Below are 19,756 nucleotides of genomic sequence, written 5' to 3' on the forward strand. Positions count from 1 at the left end.
TGCCTGTATCTTGTTGTGTAATTGAGCTTTTTAAGTAAAAAAGATCAGATTTCCTGTCAAGAAAAAAAAATTAGAATTTTTCTTTGGGAATGGCCCAGTTCATTAGGAGCAGGGTCTGATCAGCTGTCAGATGTTCTGTGATACTTCCAAGCTCTGAAAGACTCTGCTGAGCTGTGGTGGAATGAAAGCACAATGAGCTCTCTGTGCTGCTGAAGGGGATCTCATGATTGATCACATCCAGCCAGATGCCACAGGCCATCTCCAGCAGCATTCCAGGGCTTCAGGATCTTTCCTGAGCTCCTTCACTGCCCCTTAAACTGGACTTGTCAGCTGAGCTGCTTCCTCTGTCCTGTCCCTGACCTTGGTAAAGCTGAGCTTTGAGCTGTGACTCAGCTGGTGCTTGGGGCTACAAAAATGCTATCAAATAACCCTAAAACCCCCTTTAAATAAATGAAATTACCGATACCAGTTAACAGCTGATATAAGAGTGGGTTTAGGTGGGATATTGGGAAGGAATCGATCCCTGTGAGGGTGGGAGGCCCTGGCTCAGGTTGTCCAGAGAAGCTGTGCCAGATCCCTGGAAGTGTCCAAGGCCAGGCTGGACAGGGCTTGGAGCAGCCTGGGATGGTGGAAGGTGTCAGGGTTGGAACTGGATGAGCTTTAATGTCCCTTCATCCCAAACATCCCGTGATTCTCTGAACATTGGGTGAAATAAGTGTTCATTTCTCTGTCTCACAGCTGAGCCACACTTGGGAGTCCAGCTGTCACACGGGTTTTGTTTAGCTGGATTAGTCCAAAGAAATGTCTTTTGATAGGAAGAACAGAGATTCCATTCCTGGTTAAGGAATCCCCCTAAAATAATTGTAGGTAATATTTCTAGAAGGTTTCCCTGTGCTGGAACCATTTTCTTCTGCAGAAAGAGTGGCCTGGGTTAGGAGTGAGGCCAGCTCTGCTCTTGTGACCATTTAATGGTTCTAGAAGCTGCCACCACTTCCATTTACCCAGGGAAAGCAGCTCTGAGCTCTTTTATCAGCACAGCTGAGGTGTTTGCTGAAGAAATGGAGGATTTGCTGCCAGCAAGGGTGGCTGGATCAAGGCAGCTTTTCCAAAGACCTGGTTCAAAACATCCCCATCGCTCCTCACAAATGGTCCATTTGCTCCTGCTCCTGCTCATTGTTTGTCCTTCTGACAAATCATTCCTTCCCTCCTCCTTTTTGATGTGCCAAACTCTGAGTGTTAGCACATGGAGAACTGATTGGATAATCAAATAGTCTTCAAAGATCCTGCGGAATAACTTGGGGGCCTGAGGAGAGCTAATGCTCATGGCCAGGCTGATAACAACACTCGGCATTTGCCAAGTGCTTTGAAGATATGGAACACTCCGGGAACACACCCCGATGCCAGGCTGGTGTTTTCTCAGGAATACAAATGGAAAAACAGTTGCAGAATGAACTCCCATGGGTTAATTTGCAAGAGAGTCAGGCTTGGAACAGGGCAGTTCCGTGGCTGCTGCTCCAAAGCCTCTGGAGCCTGGAATTTCCAGGTTCTCAGCTGGGAGTCCAGAAAGAAATTCCCTTTTGGAAGAATTAGAACAGGACAACTCTGTCCCGTTCTTGTGAGAGTTCATGGAAATGTCTGTGTGGGTTCACAACCAGGTGTCAAATGCCCATGGTGGGTTCTTGGGGCCAGGAATTGGAGTTGATCCCTGTGGGTCCCTTCCAGCTCAGGAGATGCTGGTTCTAGGTCATGAGGAACTTGCCCTGGAGCACTGGAGAAGTAAATCCCTCGATTTATTTATTTCAAAGGATTTTATTCCCCCAAATATGTAACTGAGTTTGAGTATTCATCTGAAAACGCCTGAAGTGAATACTTAATTTCAATCCCAATCCTGTCTGCTGGATCCTGGTGTAACAAGGCTGACACAGGGATAATCCCAGATGTTTTAACTGTCTGGTTATTTTCCTGATTTCATGGTCCTGGCATGAATCATGAAATACAGTAACAAAAATGGCCTGTAATGGTGAACTAGTAAAAGTAACTAAAAAGGCTTTTGGGGTTACAGAAAACCTGTGACAAATGTTTCGTTGTTTATTTTTAATTAATTGTCAGCGTCTTTTCAGTCTCTTCAGGATCCCATTTCTCCTTGAAAACTGGAGGAACGTACTTAATTAGTGCCAAGGTAATATCTGTCTTTGCTCTCTTCCAGAATTGGGATGTTTACCTAAAGCCAGCAGCAGGTTTTTGAGCCCCGGAGCAGCCACTAGATGTCAGGTTTGGATTAGTGCTCCAAGGATTGGGCTGGTTGGGATTCTGGAATGGCTGGAGATGATCATGGTGGAAATGAAATGTAACTAAAATCTGCCTTTTTCCCCCGCAGAATGTCACATTTCCCTGGAGTTCTCTCGGGGAAAACCTTGCCGCGCACCTCCTGCCTGTCTGAACACACAGAGGCCGCTCCGGGAGGATGGACCAGCCGCGGGCTCTGGAGCTTTGGGCACCGCTCCTCGTGTGGCAGCACTGGCCCCTCGCAGGTACCACTTCCACCCCCAGAGGGAATGTTTGCGACCAGAACTTCCACCTCTGAGCTCCTCTCCTCGCACCAGGGCAAGAGGGAATCTGTATTTGCTGAAGGATTGGCTCCTCGGGGATTACTGTAGCATCCAAGTGGATGCAGAGCCTCTCCTTCACTGAGGCAGGCGTTGCCTTTTTTGCCTGCACGACTGCCAGACGGGCGGATTATTTCATATTTTCTTTGTGCAAACCGGCATTCTCGGTGGCTTTGCCATGTGTCAGAATGGAGATTGGCGAATCATTCCTTTTTCGGCCGATCCTTTTTGGCCATTTTGGCGTGTGGCGGGAGGGGCCGATGCCCGCAGCGCCCCTGCAGAGGTGCAGGTGATGCAGCGCCGGGGCCTCGCCCTGCGCCTGTGAATTGGGACGGGAAAACACGGCAGGATGGGGCTGGGGGCAGCGGGAGAGGCAGCTTTGGCCACACACAGGGATCCCTTCTTCTTTATAGCAACACACAGAGCACAGCGCAGGGAGGAGGAGGGCTGCCGACCCTCCGCAGTGAGCAGCGCTCCACACGCAGAGCCGGCGGGTGACACTCCTTCTGTCCCCTTTTGGGGCTCGGGGACAGTTGGAGCTGCCCGAGCTCGGAGCGTTGCGGGGCCCAGCCCAACGCTACGGCATCCCCGGTAGGCTACAGCTCCCCTCCTTCTCTTACTCCTCCTCTCCCGGAGCGTAGCCCGGCCCACCGGCACCGGAACAAAACGCGGCCGAAGGTGGCGTGGCCGCGGCGCCGCCGCTCTCATCACCGACATGTCTGCCAGCGGCGGGAGCTCCCCGCGAAACACGCTGAAAAAGCGCAGCCCCGCCGCCTCGGCCGCCTCGCTGGCGCACGAAGATGAGAAGCAGGCGATGGAGAAGATGCTGGAAGGAGCGCAGGAGAACGGCTGTGCCCGCTCGCCGTCGCCCTGCGGCTCGGCGGAGGGGGTGACCCTGCAGCGGAACATCACCCTGCTGAACGGCGTGGCCATCATCGTGGGCACCATCATCGGCTCCGGCATCTTCGTCACCCCCACGGGCGTGCTGCGGGAGGCCGGCTCGCCGGGGCTGTCGCTCGTGGTCTGGGCCGTGTGCGGAGCCTTCTCCATCGTGGGCGCGCTTTGCTACGCCGAGCTCGGCACCACCATCACCAAGTCCGGCGGGGACTACGCCTACATGCTGGAGGTGTACGGCTCCCTGCCCGCCTTCCTCAAGCTCTGGATAGAGCTGCTCATCATCCGGCCCTCCTCGCAGTACATCGTGGCTCTGGTGTTCGCCACTTACCTGCTCAAGCCCATCTTCCCCACCTGCCCCGTGCCCGACGAGGCTGCCAAGCTGGTGGCCTGTCTGTGTGTCCGTAAGTAGCGGCTCGTGGCTTGCTGAGCTGACCTGGGAGGGTTCGATGGGATTTTGGGAAGGATTTCCTCCCTGGGAAGGTGGGGAGGCCCTGGCAGGGAGCGCTCAGAGAAGCTGTGGCCGCCCCTGCATCCCTGGGAGTGTCCAGGTTGGAGCATCCTGGTCTAGTGGAAGGTGTCCCTGCCCGTGGGACAGGATGAGATTTAAATCCCCTTCCTATCCAAGGCATTCCATGATTCCGTGACCCTCTGCAGGTCCCCGCTGTCCTGCTCCACGTGGTTCCTTACTCACCATCACCTTCCCCAAAATACCTGCACCATCCCTCCTGTGCTGCGCTGGCTGCATCCTGGTGGAATTTTTTTGGCTGCTTTGTATAGCCACAGCAGAAAATGTGGCCCCACCCGTAATAAATTGAGCACGGAACTCCCCAAATGCCAGCTGTGGGCTAATAAACCTCTCTGATTCCCGAGCAGCGTGCAATAAATGCAGCATGCTATTTTTCCTGGCAGCTGGAATAGGATTTCTTGTGCTCTCCCCCAGGACCGTGGGCAGGGTAAAATCCCCTTGTCCCCAAGCTCTGCCGGGCACCGATGGACGTTGATGTGCGGGTTTGGGTGAAGATAAGAATTATCTGTCACCAGCACCTGGTGCTGAACACGCCCCTGAGCTGCGTTCAGCACCAGCCTGGGAGAGGAGATATTTCCCGGCCCCGTGTGCGCTGACACCGTGCTCAAAACCTGGTTTTGTGGGGTTTCTTTTTGGCAGCAAACGTTCTGTCTCTGGGGCGGTGCCTTGCAGAGAAGTTCAGTGACGGTGGGATGAATTCGGGGCCAGTGATGCCAGCCTGGGCACACACATCCCTCCTGATGCACTTTTGATCACCTCTCTGCTCTTTTGGGGTCTGCAGTTTTGCCCTTCAAATCTTATTTTCTGTTCCTCTGGTGACTGCGAAGTCACCCCATCCAAATTCTCAATCCTTTAAACACAGGACTGTGTCCTGCCTCTTCCCTCCTCATTCTCCATTCAATCACTTCTGCTCCACTGGAATTTAACGCCTTTATAACGACCTTTATTGGGAGAAGATACAACTTTTGCGAGGGCTTTATAAATCATTATTTGTTCACTGTACCAAATCCCAGGCAGGTGATCTCTGTATTTTTGCATTTTGAGTGCTGAGGAGGAAGCTGCTCGTTGGTGCTGCCCTTTCCCGAGGGATTGTGTGGGATTCCTTCCCCCTCCGAGGATCTCAGGCATCCCAAAGCTGCAGCACATGGTCGTTATGGGAAGATATATTGTCTGGAAATATCTCATAGCCAACCTGACCCGGGCTTTGGGAGGTAAATTATAGGGCTAATTATAGGATTGATAACAGGCAGGGCAGTGGGTTGTGCTTTCTTCAGCAGCACTGAAACTTCTCAGTCCCTGGCTGAAATTTTAGGAATATAAAGGTACATAGGCATGTGGATTTCCAGCTAAGTTTTTTACAACTCAGAGGGCGTTTATGAGGGAAATTTAATCATTTAACTAAGAAAGCTGTAATGTGGTCATGGAATAGTCCTGCTGATGAGTGTCTTGCCTTTTGGAAATCTGAATTTTGAGCTTTGCTGCCAGTCTGCACTGTGGTTTCCTCAGGGGTGCACAGGAGAGGGGCATGGGTGCATGTGGCATTGGTGTTCTTTGCTGAAAACACACGGAATTAGGGTATAATTTAGGGTTTTCTTGCTGCCTTGGGGCAAGGTTTTGCTGTGCAAGCACAGACTGGAGCTGGCAAAGCCTCTGAGAACGTGTTTCTAACCATAAGTGACTTTTCATCTTCAGCATCATTCCCAAAAATGGGTCTGTTCCCGTTTTATTGATCCAAGCCCAGTGCAGGGTTAAACAGACCTGCCCATGTTGGGATGTGTTCACTGCTGGGGGATTTGCAGCATGAAACTCCTTGAAGCCAGCTCTCATTCTGTGCTCCAAGAAAAGTCTCCAGCCTTCCTTTGGTAACAATTAGAATTTCCCTGCGGCAGAATTTGTTCTTGAACCTTCATCCTGAAATGCCAAGGGAAGGGTTTGGAGTTCTCCAAATCTGCATCATCCCCATGTGTTTCTCCTTTAAACTCTGTTCCCCCTTGCTCTGTTGGCTCTTGGTTTGTTTATGCTTTGGGTTAAATGTGGGGTTGTCTCCTTTGCTCCAAGAGGTTTGTTCAGCAAGGCAGCTTTTGGGAACTTGGATTTTTTTGCAACGTTGATTTTTGGAATCAGCTTTTCATCCCCCCAGTGCCAAAACCACACCGTGACCCAGGAACAGTAAATGAAGTAAATCTTCTCCAAGGGCACGGGGAGCCACACAACACTTGTGGGGACTCACAAACAGCTTTGCTCAAACAGAAACTGCCCAGAGAGAGACTTGTTATTCTTTTCAAAAGCTCTAGAGTAGAAAAAATGACCTATTTGTGCATAGGGCTGTAGCACATACATGAATGAGTTACCTCGAAATGAGGGAGAGCAGCTTGGGAAGCAGCAGAGGAATTTGGGACCTGGGGCTGGGGCACAGGAGCCAAAATCCAGCCTTGCAGAACAGTCCCAGCTCTTTTCCTTGCAAAGTTTGTATCTCCACTCAGAATGCACTTGGCTGCACAGTTAGTAGTAAGAGAAGGAATAACTGCAGTTGTTTCCACTTTGCTGCTGTTGAACAGTTGAATAAATCATGTGTTGTTCAGTATTTGCCACCATGAACTTCAGAGAGTGAATTAATGCATTAAGAGAATCTGAATCACGAGACTGAGTGAAAGGAAAAAAATGGTTGGAAGGGGGAATTTTGTTCCCCTGGAAGGTGCTGAGGAAAACAAAGTGGGTGGTGAGAAGAACTGACCTTGCTAAAATGTATTTTCTGCCCTGAAGATTGTGATCTACACACAGTTGGTATGCAGGGCTTCTTTCATGGCCTGTGGTGGTTGCCAAATCAAAGCTGGGAATCCACTCCAGGGAAGTCTTCCTGGAGCAGGAGGGGTCAAGATGTTCATCCTGAGCCTGCCTCGTTTCATGTTCCTCAAAAATTTGGCTGAAGATTTTGCAGGCTGCAGGTTACTGCAGATTCAGAAACCTGAGAATCTCTTTTCTCTGTCAGATTGGATGGTTGATGCTTCAAAACTGATAACACAGAATCTATCCAAGTTTTTGGTACCCAAAACTTGGAAGTTCAGGAAACATTAGTGTGCATTAGTGTGAAAACCCAGGAATAATTTCAATTCTCTGACTTCTGAGCTCATCTAAACCAGTTTAACTCCTTCTGTAGTGGGTGGAGGGACAGTTATTAGGTCCTGCATTTACATATTTAATGATCCACATTACGGTGTCAATATTGGACATGGCAGAGAATTAAACCTTGGATCCTGTGCTCCATCTCAGGTGTGAGGGGCTCAGGTTTTCTTTCCATCCTGCTGCCACTTGTGTGAACATTTCTTCAATTCAAACTGATACATCCTAACAAAAATCAGTCAGAATCACCAATGCACCCTGTGTGATCCAGAGAAGGCTCAGGGATGGAAAGTGTAAATTGATTTATTAAAGGTGCTGTGGATATTCCTCATTTCCCGCTGATCATTTGCAGATTTCCTGCTTGCTCAGAGCCACCTTCCCAGGTTTGGGTTGTGGTGCAGTAAATCAATTCCCTATGGATCAGGGAGACAGGGAATGAAGCTGCTCCCAGCCCTGAGCTAGTTCTTGATGTTCCACAAGTGCCTGAGCTGTTCATCCCACACATCCTCACACCCTGAGTGCCACACACAGCTTCTTCTAGAATTCCCTCCTTTCCTGACAGTAAAATCTGCTGCACGGTGGAAAACTGGGATTGGATTTGTTAATCCTTGTGGATGCTTTCCAGCTCAGGATATTCTGCTGTTAGAATTTTGTTCTTGCTCTCCAGTGTCAGATGAGCAGTTTGACAGTTTGCTTCTGAATTCGTGTCTCACTTGTTAATTAGATATGCAAATCTGGCACTAATCACCCCAGCACGGCAATATCAAAGGCAGGGAATTTTAATCTTCCTCAACATTTATCTGAACTTCCTTCACCCCTTCTGAACTCTGCTGTTGGGTACTCCTTCTGCAGGGGTGAAATTCCAGGGAATGCTGATGAATTCCCCATTTGTCTCTCTTGTTTAGAGCAGCCAGAGAGTGAAAGGATGAGCAGAAGCTGAGGCAGGTCTGGGAGCACTTGTCCTGTGGAGGAACCTGACACTCCTGAGAGGAACCTGGGAGTCAGGGCAGGAGAAGGAATCCAAGGGTGGCTGGGAGGGAATATCCAGTGTCAGCATTCCACCCAGAAATCACAGCTCCTGTGGGAAGCAGGAAAATCTTTATTTGACATCAAGGTTTTGCTTCCAACCCGCCAAGCTCAGCTCTTTTTCCAGGTGTGTGGATTTTCACCTCACCAGCTATTAACTGGTGAAAAGCAAACACAAAAACACACCCAGGGCCTTGTCTGCCTGACGTGGGTTCATTCTGCAGCATTGCTGCTTTTAATTAATCAGCCACGACAAGCTGGGTGTGAAGCTTTGAAGATTTATTTTTTTTTTTTCTCCTCCAGAAAGGTGGATTAAGGGACTAAAGCTCCATCAGCAAATTGCCCTTGTTGGAGTGGACTGGAAGGAAGGGCTCTGTGGAATCCCTGCTGGATGGCAGAGGCTGCAAGGCTGAGGTTGCTTTTTTAATCTGTGTTTAATTAGAGCAGCATTAATGAAAACAGGCTCTGACACTTGCAGGACTCTCCAGAAATCAATGAGGGCTTGGAGGGCTCTTGAAACACACAGAGGGAGCAGCCACTGCCATTCCAGCACCCCTCTCCTGCTCTCACAACAGTTATCCCATTCAATGTTCTGTGTTTGGATGATTTGTGTTATCACCGAGATCATGCAGAGTCTTTCTGCCCTGCCATGAGCAAATTGGGAAGGTTTTTGTGGAGAAGCCCTCCAGAGTCAGCCTCATTCAAAGCAGCATCACTTGGTTTGAGTATTCCAAGAGTTTCCTAGTCCCAGGGTCAGATGTGGCCAGGAGATCCAATCCAAGGTTTGGGAAATGCAGTTTTTCCAACCAGAGCTGAATTCTGTGCACATTAAATTCTGTTCTCTGTTGGGAAGATGCTTCTGTGAGGTGAGCATGGGGTTAGTTTGGGATGGTCTATTTGCTGGGAATGGGACAAACAGGGAGAAAGAGCTTTTCCATATCTTTTCTCTCTGTATTTTGTTTGTCTTCCTGTGGTGAAATTGTTGTGTCATGTCCTCTGGAAACCTTGGCAGTAAATCACAACCTTCTTCCTCAGGAACCAAAATAGCAACTCATGTCTCCAGGTAGGAGCCACCTCTCCCAGCACTGAGGAGTTCTTTGGAGTTTTCCTGTGCCAGAGTGTCCCACTGGTATCATGGGGTGTTGGTACCACTGGGATCCTGTTCAGGATGTCCAGGGCTGTTTGTTGGGGCATCCAGAGCTCCTGGCTCCAGGGTAGATTTGGAGATGATCCCTTTTTCAAACTCCTTGGTAGGGTGAGTTTGCCTTCTCCTTTGTTGATGAACCCATTCCCTGATTGCTGTTTTGGGAAGAGGAATAAAAAGGGAATTGGGAAGCCTTGCCAGGGATGTTGATTATTATAAGTAGATTTTAATATAGACACGTTTGCTCTGGGGCCAAGAGCTTCCCAACAGCCTCGTGTGCCCCCAGGTCTTTCCCTTTCCTGGACTCATTGCCCTGGGTGTTAAATTTCTCCAGGGATTTGTCCTTGCAGAAATATCTGTAAAGTTTTTTACCTCTGCTTTTTTCCTTCCCCACCTTGCAGGGCACCAAAGTCTTCAGTCAATATCTGTGATGTTGAAGCATCCCAAAGCATTTTCTGCCTGTCTGGTGTTGGAATGTGCAGTTGGAAACAGTCACCACAGATCTTTGGGGGATGCTGTCCATCCCAGCTGCTGGAATATAAAATTAGTGGGGTGGTTTTGCCGTGGTGAATTGATTTTCCCATGGATTTAATCCACTCTAGCCAGTATAACTTAATTTTTTTTTTGTCCTGTGTGGACTAACTCTCTTTTCCAACCTTTGGTGGGCTCAGGCAGCAATTCCCTAAAGGCCATGGAGTGTTCTGTGCCTGTTCCCTGTGCCCTGCCATCCCTGGGATTTGTTCCTTGGTCCAGCAGGCTCAGCTTGTCCTGTCTCTGCCTGAAACCTCCTTTCACCAGGGTTGGCAGGAGAGAACACCGCTGTAGTGTCACCTGCACTTCGTGGGGAGGGAAAGGAGCAGCCTTTGCTGTGGGATGGAGAAGGGAAAGGAGCTGAAGCTGTTCTGGGAGTAACTGTGAGGGAAAATCAGCATCACCCAGTGGCAGATGGTAAATGGGAGCATCATCTTACAGCAGCAAGGGCCAGGCACTTTGGAAATGTGAGTTACAGACAGTCTCTAGGCTCATAGGCCTTGTTTTCCTGGCAGGAAAGCTGCTGGAGGGAACTGCCCTTCAATTTTCCTTTATTCTCCACAAGTTCCCAACCTGCTCTGCATTATCACTGGGTCCTGGGATACCACAGACAGGGATCCCATGGGAATTAAGGGCAAGGTCATGAGTTTAGTCCCTCAAAGGCAGCAGCTTCCACACATCTCTGCATGTTCAAGGGGTGTACATGGAATCCCACTGGCAGCACCACTGGGCAGGCCCAGGGAATGCTACAGGAGGTGAAATTAGGGACAAAAGGGACATTGTGCAAGTGTGTGTGACCCCACAGGCAGCACGAATGCAGCTGTGCCAGTACCTCAGGAATTCATTCCTGTGCTCATTCCAGAAATTTCACCTGCAAGCTCCTGTGACCCCCAGCCAGTTCCATGTGGGGCTGGAATTGGCTCTTTGTCCATCTCCACTCCGTTATCCTGGGAAAGCTGCAGCCCTGCCTGTTTGACAGGAATCCAAGGCTGTTGCATCAGAAGTGGCAGGCCCAGGTTTAGCTGTGTTTGCTCTGGGCACAGCCTCAGCTCTCCCCCATCCTGCCCTTTCCCCAGACACAGCAGCTGTTGTTCCGTGCATTTATCCTGGATGTGTTCTGGGTGGGATTGAGCCATTTATCTGTCTGCTTTGCAGGCTTTTTTTTTTTTTTTTCCTATTGTCCTCTAGGAATTGTGTCTGGCAAGGAGCTTGGGAGGCGACTTCAAAGGGATACAGCCAATAAAGTGAGAATTGTGGGGGTAAAGTCCTGGCTCTGGCATTGGATCAATCAGTTTGTCCTTGTTCCTATCAGGAATGGGGAATCCCCTGGCTGTGCAGGTGAGTGCCAGTGGAGCAGGTTCAGTGAGATGCCTGAAGCCAGCAGGGAGAGCAGGACAGAGGAAATACAGAAGCCAGACCTCCTGGTGTATTTAGAAACTCCAATTTGCCTTTGTGGTTTGAGTTGGAATGAGGCTGGGCTGGAGCAGTCCCTGGAGGGGTGAAGGGAAGAGCAACACCTGGGGAGCAAAAACCAGGATCTCTCCTGCCAGAGTGATGAGTAATAAATAACTTGAGCTGGATTAGATGTAGGGAAAGCTTTTGCTCTTGTGAAGGTGCTGAAGCCCTGGCACAGGTTCCCAGAGCAGCTGTGGCTGCCCCTGGATCCCTGGCAGTGTCCAAGGCCAGGCTGGACAGAGCTTGGAGCAGCCTGGGACAGTGGAAGGTGTCCCTGGGATTGGAACAAGATGAGCTTTAATGTTCCTTCCAACCCAAACCGGTCTGAGATTCTATGAAAAGTCACTGCCTGTCCATCTACCATCCCTTCAGCTTTCTAACACTTATTATCCCAATTATGTCAAGCTTTGGAGAGGGGCTGCTGGCTCAGCCAGGCTGTGGCACGTCAGGTCATGCTGAAATCCCCGTTCCTCGAATGATTCCTGCTCACAGCTCCAATGGGTCACTTCAAAGCTCTGCCTGGCTGCTGTCTGCCAGGGGCTGGAGCCTTAGGGAAACACTGCAGGAATGAGGGGGGCACAGCCTGATCTGTGTATCAGTGCCCTGATTTAGGGTGGAGCTGTGCAGCTTTGCCATGTTTTTCCTGGAGCCATGGAGCCGAGGTGAGGGGAGCGCTGCCGGGAGGATCCCACAGCCCCTGCCCGGCAGGGAGCACCTGGGATCAAAGCCCTCAAACTTGCTGCCCTAAGAGATCCCAGCCTTCTGAGAAGCTCAGCAACCACTGGAATTTGTCCTGGAGTTTTATGGAAAAGCTTTCCATAAACTGTTTGTTGTCTGTTGGATTCTTCCTGATGGGCGAGACTGGAGGATTCTTGGCCATTCCTGTGTTGGAGGTATTGAAGTGGAGAAACTCCAGTGTGCTCCATTAGGAAAGACAAATATTACTGTAAAATGGGAAAAGCAAAGGAAAGGGAATGGAATGGAAGGGCTCAGACTTTCTGATCCCAAGGTGTTTACTCATTTTTAGGGAGTCTGTTCATTTGACACTGAAGGGTTTTTTGGAGCGAACAAAGACATTTGGACTGTGTAGGAAACTTTCGCCTTTTATTTTCATCACCACCCTCCTGGGGGCTCTGTACAGAACCAGAGCAGGGAAAACAGCCCATAAAAATCCGTGCTGAAAGTGGGGGTGAAGCAGTTATTGACACAGCCACAGAATGCCTAAATGGGGCAGGGAATGTCATTGTCACACCTCTTAGGGCTGTCCTCACCACGGCAGCAGCAGCAGCGTGGTTTTAGATGGGTGAGCTCATCCTTTAAATATCCCGCTGTAAACAAGGGCAGATTTATTTTTAGCACAATCACTGGTCCAAGGGAGTCCTGGCTCCAGAGCTCACTGCCCGTGAGGATTCGCTGGAGGTGCTTTCAGTAGCTGAGTTTTGCTGGGTGACATTCCCCGTGTCTCCTTGTCCCTGTCAGGTCACTTGGTGAAGTGTTTCCTCCTCGCTGCTGTCTGACCGTGTCCCTTTGCCCTGTCCCCAGAGGCAGACGTGTCCCAGGGTCCCTTGTGGGGCAGAGCTGTCACCCCACAGGCACAGGGCTGCTCCAGGGGCTGGGAACCCTCCAGGCCTGTCCCTGTATCTCCTGGAGGGGCCTGGCACAGGGACAGTGGTGTGGCACATCTGTCATCACCATCCCTCAGCCCTGCTCCCGGCCAGAGCCCAGCTCGTGCTGTCCTGTGACCCCACAGGGCTCTGCTTCCCCAAAACCAGCTCAGGATCATCTCACCCACACTCCCAAAGGGGCTCCAAGGGCACAACACAACATCCATCTCCAGTCCTTGTTTACTGCTGCCTGTCACTCCTGTGGGATGGGTTGGATCCTGTGCTGTTCTTCCTGGCACATCCAGCTCTCACTTCTCCACATGTTAAACGCTCTTATGTTGGAATGGCAGCTGATGCTGGAGATGGGAGGGTGAGGGAAGGAGCCAGTGATCCTGAAAGCCATCAGATCCTGGGACAGTGGCACAGGCTGCCCCTGGATCCCTGGCAGTGCCCAGGGTCAGGTTGGATGGGGCTTGGAGCCACCTGGGACAGTGGAAGGTGTCCCTGCTCATGGCAGGGGTGGGATTGCATCTGTCAGATCCTTCCAATCCCAGCCACTCTGGGATCAGATGCTCTAAACTCCAGCTCACAGCCCCAGGAGAGGGACTGGGATGTTTTGGGGAGCAGCTGTTTGGCTCTGATCAGCAGCTCCAGTGAAAAGGAGCTGCAGGCTCTGGGAAAGAGCAGAGAGAGCTGGGGAAGGATCCTGCAGGGAAAAGCCTCCAGCTCCAGGAGGAGATTTGGGATCTGCTCCTCTCTGAGCTGCTGGTGAGTGCCCAGGGCTGGGGCTGGCCAGGGGACAGTGAGGGGTCACTGGGCTGGAGGGAGAGCATCCAGCCCGTGGGCACTGTCACCCTCACGGTGACATTTGCCCGTGTCCATAACAAGCAGCAGGCTCTGGGGATGGAGCAGGACACCAAAATAGTCAATGATTTGTGAAGGCAGCAGAGCTTGGCCATTATTTGCTCTGCAGCAGGTGAAGCTCAGCCAGGAGCAGAGGCTTTAATCAAGGCCTGGTTCAGGCTGTGCCTGGCAGGAAAGTCACACTGGCAGGAGGGGATACAGAGGAGAATGGAGGAGGAATGTGGCCAAAAATAAAATCAGGAATTAGGCCCCAGTAGTTGCATTAAGCACAGGGCAACTTGTGGGCAGCAGGAGCTTCTCAAGAACAAATCCTGCTGGAATGGCAGTGCCACGCTGGGAGATCAGAGCCTTTGGGCTGCTGCTGTTGTAAAATCACCACAGGTCAGTCCTGGAGGCTCAGCCTGACATCCCTCAAGGGTTTCCACACAACAGCAGCACTATATTGGGCTGATGGGACGGGGACTGTGGCCAGGCACTTTGGTGCTGAGGGGTGCTGTAAGTCCTTTAATATAAAAGCCTTCAGGAGTGTTTTCCAATGGAGCAGTGCTGTTCCATATCCTAAGGCAAGATTCAAACCACTTGCTGCCAGAAGAAAGGGTGGAAGTGAGAAGTGTGAGGCTGCAGAGCTCTCAGGGGGTTTCTCTTCTGGAAGGAGGCTTTGACTGGTTGTTTTAGCAAAACGGAATCACAGAATGGTTTGGGTTGGGAAGGACCTTGGAGAACATCTCAATCCATCCTCTGCCATGGGCAGGGACCTCTCCCACTATCCCAGGGTGCTCCAAATCCCATCCAGCCTGGCCTTGGACACTTCCAGGGATGGAAAAACCACAGCTTCTCTGGGCACCTGTGCCAGAGCCTCCCCACCCTCACAGGGAGGAATCCCATCCTAATATCCCACCTCAAGATTCCCTTTAGTGATTTTTGGTGCGTTTGGTGTGTCTCCCTGGCTGCTGACACTGTCCCTGTGTGTCCCCTCAGTGCTGCTGACAGCTGTGAACTGCTACAGTGTCAAAGCTGCCACCCGTGTGCAGGACGCCTTTGCTGCAGCCAAGCTGCTGGCGCTGGCTCTCATCATCATCCTGGGCTTCGTGCAGCTGGCAAAAGGTGAGTGCTGTTCTCTCTTCTCCTTCTGGGGCTGTGCAGGTAAAGCAGGGTGAGGGACAAAGGCCAGGAATCCAACCCCAGGTGTTCCAGAGCTTTACAAACCTCCCCGTTCTTTCAGGTGCTCGGGGGGATGTTTCCAGCTTCGCTGAGAATTTTGTATTTTATTTGTGGGATTTTATATTTTATATCACTGCCAGGCTTGATTTTGTGCTCCTGAAACCATCTAAAGTGTTTTCCACTTACACAGAGGCTGTGGATTCTCCCTTTGGGATTGCAGGCAGTGAGAGTGCTGGTGCTGCTGCACAGGGAAATCTCTTTGTGACCCGTGGCCTTTTGCTCACAAAGAATTATCTGCATGTGCAAACCGCTCTCAGTCATCTTAATCCTTCCACAAACTCCCCCTGCACATTTCCCTTCATCCTGTTCCAGGTGTGGAGTGGCTCAGGCCAGCTCTGGGTCACCCAGGGACACAGAGCCCATGAGGTGCAGAGAGACTGGAGCTCTCAGCTAGCACTGGCACCTGCAAGAGGAGATAAAAATGGGAAGATAAAGCAAATTTTTCTGGTGGTTCTGCTGGTTTGCTTCATGCTCCCATAAAATCCTCTCAAAGCAGGGAAGATTGGTTTGTTCCAAACCCATCTGAATTTGTTCCAAACCTGATTAACTCACAGTTAAACCAAAGTGTGGCTTTTTTGCGCAAGTTTTGTGGGGATAAATGTTTTCTTGGGGAACAGCCCTGTCCTTATTTGCTAAAAGGGGATAAAATGTCCAGGGAATCGTGTCCCTGCACAGGAGGTGTGTCTGTGTGTGCTTGTGGGTCTCTAATTCCTGTCTCAGCTCTGGGAGCCAGTGCTGTCTTTGCAGAATTTCTTGCTTTGTCAGAGGTTTTTATTTTCTTCCAGCTCAGTGCAGACACTCAACAGGGACATTGTTTGAGGCTTATCATAAAATACACCTCCTGCCTCTGCCCAGCTCCCCAGGCTGCTCTGCTGAACGTTTTGATTCTCTCCCAGGAGGAAAAGGAGAAGTCAGGATAAATCTCTTTTACTTGGTTAACATTTTACCATGAAGATCTCTACAACTGGGCTTTGTTTGCAGATAGAATCTTAATTTGCCTCTTCAGAATGTGCTGTTGTTTTGGCCTTTTTAGGGGGAGGCTGAGCCACTTTTCTGCCCTGCTTCCTCAGGTGGAAATCCATGAGATTTCCCTTGACTTCTGTCTGTAACCCAGAAGGGATTTCTTGTTACAATAACCACCCTCCTTCCCCTCCTGAGTTCCTAGGAGTTGTTTTACTTCCTTTGGAGTTTGTTGCAGTTTCAGGTGTTTGTGGCTGTGCAGACCTTGCAGGGCAGAGAGAATTCCATGTGATTTATTTTCCTGCTGATCCACCTGGCAGGGAGATCAACAGCAATTCCTGGACAGTGACACCTGTAAGAAAGACTTTCCTCCCTGTCTGAGCACCCAGTACCCAGACTGGATCAGAGTGGGATCCACAGCAGATCCTGGTTCACACTTTGTCCCAAATCACACATTCCTGCTTGTCCAGAATCCCACAGCTGGGATTCTGCCTGGGCTCCAACATGGATTTTATTAATCTCCTTAGGGAAGTTCCAAGCTCTCTGCTAAGTCCTTAAGAATGTGCAAGCTCCTTTCCTGTCCTTTGCTCAGCTCCCACCTGCTGTTTGCACCTTGCTCCATTTTCTTTTCAATCATTCCAGTTGAGTCCATGCTTTTAGCAGGAATACAGCAAGAAATCGTCTTTTTTTCTTCATTTTTTAATTCAAGGAAAGCACAAAAATTCCCATTTGCAGTGACAATGGGAGAACACTGCCCTGTCCTCCAGCTCTGTCCCACACATTTCCACACCCTGTGCCCATTCCAGTGTTGGGTTTTTTTGGACCAAGAGGACTCTTCCCAGCAGCAGCTGGGTGACTCCATCCAAGCTGGCAGCTGTTTTGGGGTGAGATGTGCACCCAGCTGGTTTGTCTGGGGCTGCTGTCTCAGGGGGAATTGAGTTGTGTATTCCCAGGGCGTTCTGGACAGTGAACTGGTTTTACTGGTTCCTGTCCCACTGCTGGTTTGTGCTCCCAGTATCCATAAACAGACCAGAGGAGTGACACCGCATTTTTTTTTTTTTTTACTCAAACGTGGAAATTTCTGTGATTTTACAGAAATCTCTCTGCATTGACCTCCAGCTTTTGGCTTTTTCTCTTTTTATCCCCTTTTTGGCTCTTTTCCTGGTTTGCAGAAGAGCAGGAGTCTCTCAAGGACAGAAACTCTGTGGCAATGTTGCCCCAGAGGAAAGAACATTTCCCTGTCAGCAGCTGTCTCCCATCACTCCTTCCCTGCCCTTTCCAGAGGAGGAGGATGGAAGTTGGTTTCCTACTCAGCCTTTCAAGTGCTTGGAGGTTGACTCAGTGGAACTGAGCTGCTTGGGATGAAATTCTTTTATTAATCCAGAAATGGAATTTTTTAAAAGCCTTTGTGGGGCTGGAGATGTGTGGTTTGAAAAGTCCTGGGTTTGGGGTTGGGTGTGTAAAACCTTGTTTATGGCCCCCAGATTACACCCTGGAAATAACAGAAATAAATTCATTAAACTAAAATAACAATTAACTTCTTTAAATAGCTTACCTATAGAAATAACTTATTTAAATAGTAAAAACAACTTAAAACATAGAGAGGATCAAATTTTTTTCACTCCAGTATTATGAGAACAAGATTTATTTTGGTTCTCTTATTTTATCAGCTCTCTCAATTTGCTTTCTGGGTAGTTTTTGGCCATATTCCTCAGCTGGGGAGTGGGATATCTGGGACTGGATCATGGAGAAGGTTTGGACACCAGGCTTGAGGGATATTTTTGCCCTGGATGTGACACAGAGATCTGTGGTTATATCCTCTCCAGACCTTAAAACCTTCCCTTAAAAACTGACTGAGGTGTGAAATGATCAAAAAGTCTGAGTGTTTCTTAAGCACACCCTCGTGCTTTTTACAGGTGAGGAAGGTCAGGAAAGGTTTTGATAAAAAAATAGAAAAAAAAAACATATCACAGACATATTTTCCATCTATTTTTTCCTGTGGAACAGGCCTCAGGGTTTCTGGAATGTTTCTCTGCCCTCAGGCAGCTGGAGCAGGGATGCACCTCCAGCCCTTGCTGAGATCTCTCACCAGCAGCTCTGCTTAAAAACCTGGAATTGGGCCTTTGGGAACTTGGAGAAATAGAATTTAATACTGATTTTATTGAATTGCTTTTATTGGATTTATTGTCCCTTTATTGATCGTCCCTTTTCTTTTTCCTGGCTGTAAAATTCCTGCTGTGTGGTGCCTCCAGGAGCTGTTTGGTGGCAGCAGCATTTTTCTCCCTGGGCTGTCAGGGATGCAGAGCTGCATCTGCCAGAGCAGCAGTGGGGTCAGTTAAGGACAGAGCAGGCAGGTTTAACTCCAGAGCAGAGCTTAACCTGGCCAGGAGGTTTGGGTTTAATTTGGGCTTTTTATTTTTTAATTGGTTTTTTTTGTAGAATTATGGAATAGTTTGGATGGGAAGGGACTCCAAAGCTCCTCCAGTCTCACCCTGCCACGGGCAGGGACACCTTCCACTGTCCCAGGGTGTTCCAAGCCTGGCAGGAAAGGAAGAGAAAGTCAATTTTCTTTCACTCTCAATCACAGGATTCTTCAGCAAAAATAAAAACAATTAAAAAAAAAAAAAAAAAAAAAAAAAAAAAAGAAAGAAAGAGAAAAAAAAAAAAAAAAAAGTAGGGGAAAAAAAGTGAAGTGGGAACTACCAAAATAACCCCCAGGGAGAACGACAGAGGCCAAAGGGCTGTTTTCTAGCAAAAGGGATTTGATAAATGAAAGCAGCACCCAGATGTCTCAACTCCACAGTGCCAGATGTTTTCTTGCACCTGGAGTACCAAAAATGGCCTTTGAAGAGCCAGACTCTGCTCACTGAAGGTCTCAATCTTCCTTTTGGTAGTTTCAGAACCCTCCCGGCAGAGTTCAGGATTTGCAGCCACAACATCACCTTTAAACAGCTTTTCACAAACAGTATTGGGGTGGGGGTGGCAGAGCTGGTTGGGATTGTCCCCTGGGGCAGACCCTGGTGTCCAGGGAAGCTGTGGCTGTCCCTGGATCCCTGGAAGTGCCCAAGGCCAGTTTGGATGGGGCTTGGAGCAGCCTGGGAAGGTGGATGCTGTGGAAGGTGTCCCTGCCCATGGCAAGGGTGGGATGGGATGAGCTTTGAGGTCCCTTCCCACCCAAACCATTCCAGGATTCCATGGTCAGTCCTGGCCACAGCCTGGGACACGAGGCTGGAGCCCAAAGCAGGGGAATGTTCCCCACCCCTGGCTCCCACCCAGGATCCTTCCTGGCAGCTGGAGCCAAATCCTGTGGAGAAGGGAACATCCCTCCTGAGGGCACAGCAGGATTGCAGGGACAGCATTCCTGCTCTCATGTCCCTGTGGCATCCCAAATGCCACCACCTTGGTGCTTTTCCAGCAGGATTGTAGGGACACTCCTGCCCTCTATGTCCCTGTGGCATCCCAAATGCCACCTGAGGTGCTTTTCCAGCAGGATTGCAGGGACAGCATTCCTGCCCTCTGTGTCCCTGTGGCATCCCAAATGCTACCTGAGGTGCTTTTCCAGCAGGATTGCAGGGACAACACTCCTGCTCTCTATGTCCCTGTGGCATCCCAAATGTCACCATCACCTGAGGTGCTTTTCCAGCAGGATTGTAGGCACAACATTCCTGCCCTCTGTGTCCCTGTGGCATCCCAAATGCCACCACCTTGGTGCTTTTCCAGCAGAGAGCTTTGCAGGGACGCTCCTTCCTCATCCTCCCGTCCCAGAAGTGTGTCAGCAAGGAAAGGACAGGGAAGCAGGGAC

At 49.9% G+C, this 19,756-nt stretch overlaps 1 protein-coding gene across 7 annotated transcripts in view; it reads left to right on the top strand.

The window, feature by feature from the left end:
- The first annotated feature begins 2,228 nt into the window (after positions 1–2,228).
- LOC136366440 (large neutral amino acids transporter small subunit 1) overlaps positions 2,229–19,756 on the top strand; it is a 268,449-nt gene continuing 250,921 nt past the window's right edge. For 4 of the 7 annotated variants that reach the window (XR_010744524.1, XR_010744526.1, XR_010744525.1 and 1 more), the window contains exons 1-2: positions 2,234–3,904; positions 14,752–14,877. Coding sequence is in view for 4 of the 7 variants with exons in the window: in XM_066327491.1 (XP_066183588.1) it covers positions 3,322–3,904; positions 14,752–14,877 (709 nt within the window). In the remaining 3 variants the exon portion in view is untranslated. Of the gene's footprint in view, positions 3,905–14,751; positions 14,878–19,756 lie in introns of all 7 variants that reach the window. The other 3 variants (XM_066327495.1, XM_066327494.1, XM_066327493.1) reach the window with 3 other exon arrangements.

Source organism: Sylvia atricapilla, chromosome 12 (genome assembly GCF_009819655.1).
Source record: "Sylvia atricapilla isolate bSylAtr1 chromosome 12, bSylAtr1.pri, whole genome shotgun sequence".
NCBI lineage: Eukaryota > Metazoa > Chordata > Aves > Passeriformes > Sylviidae > Sylvia > Sylvia atricapilla.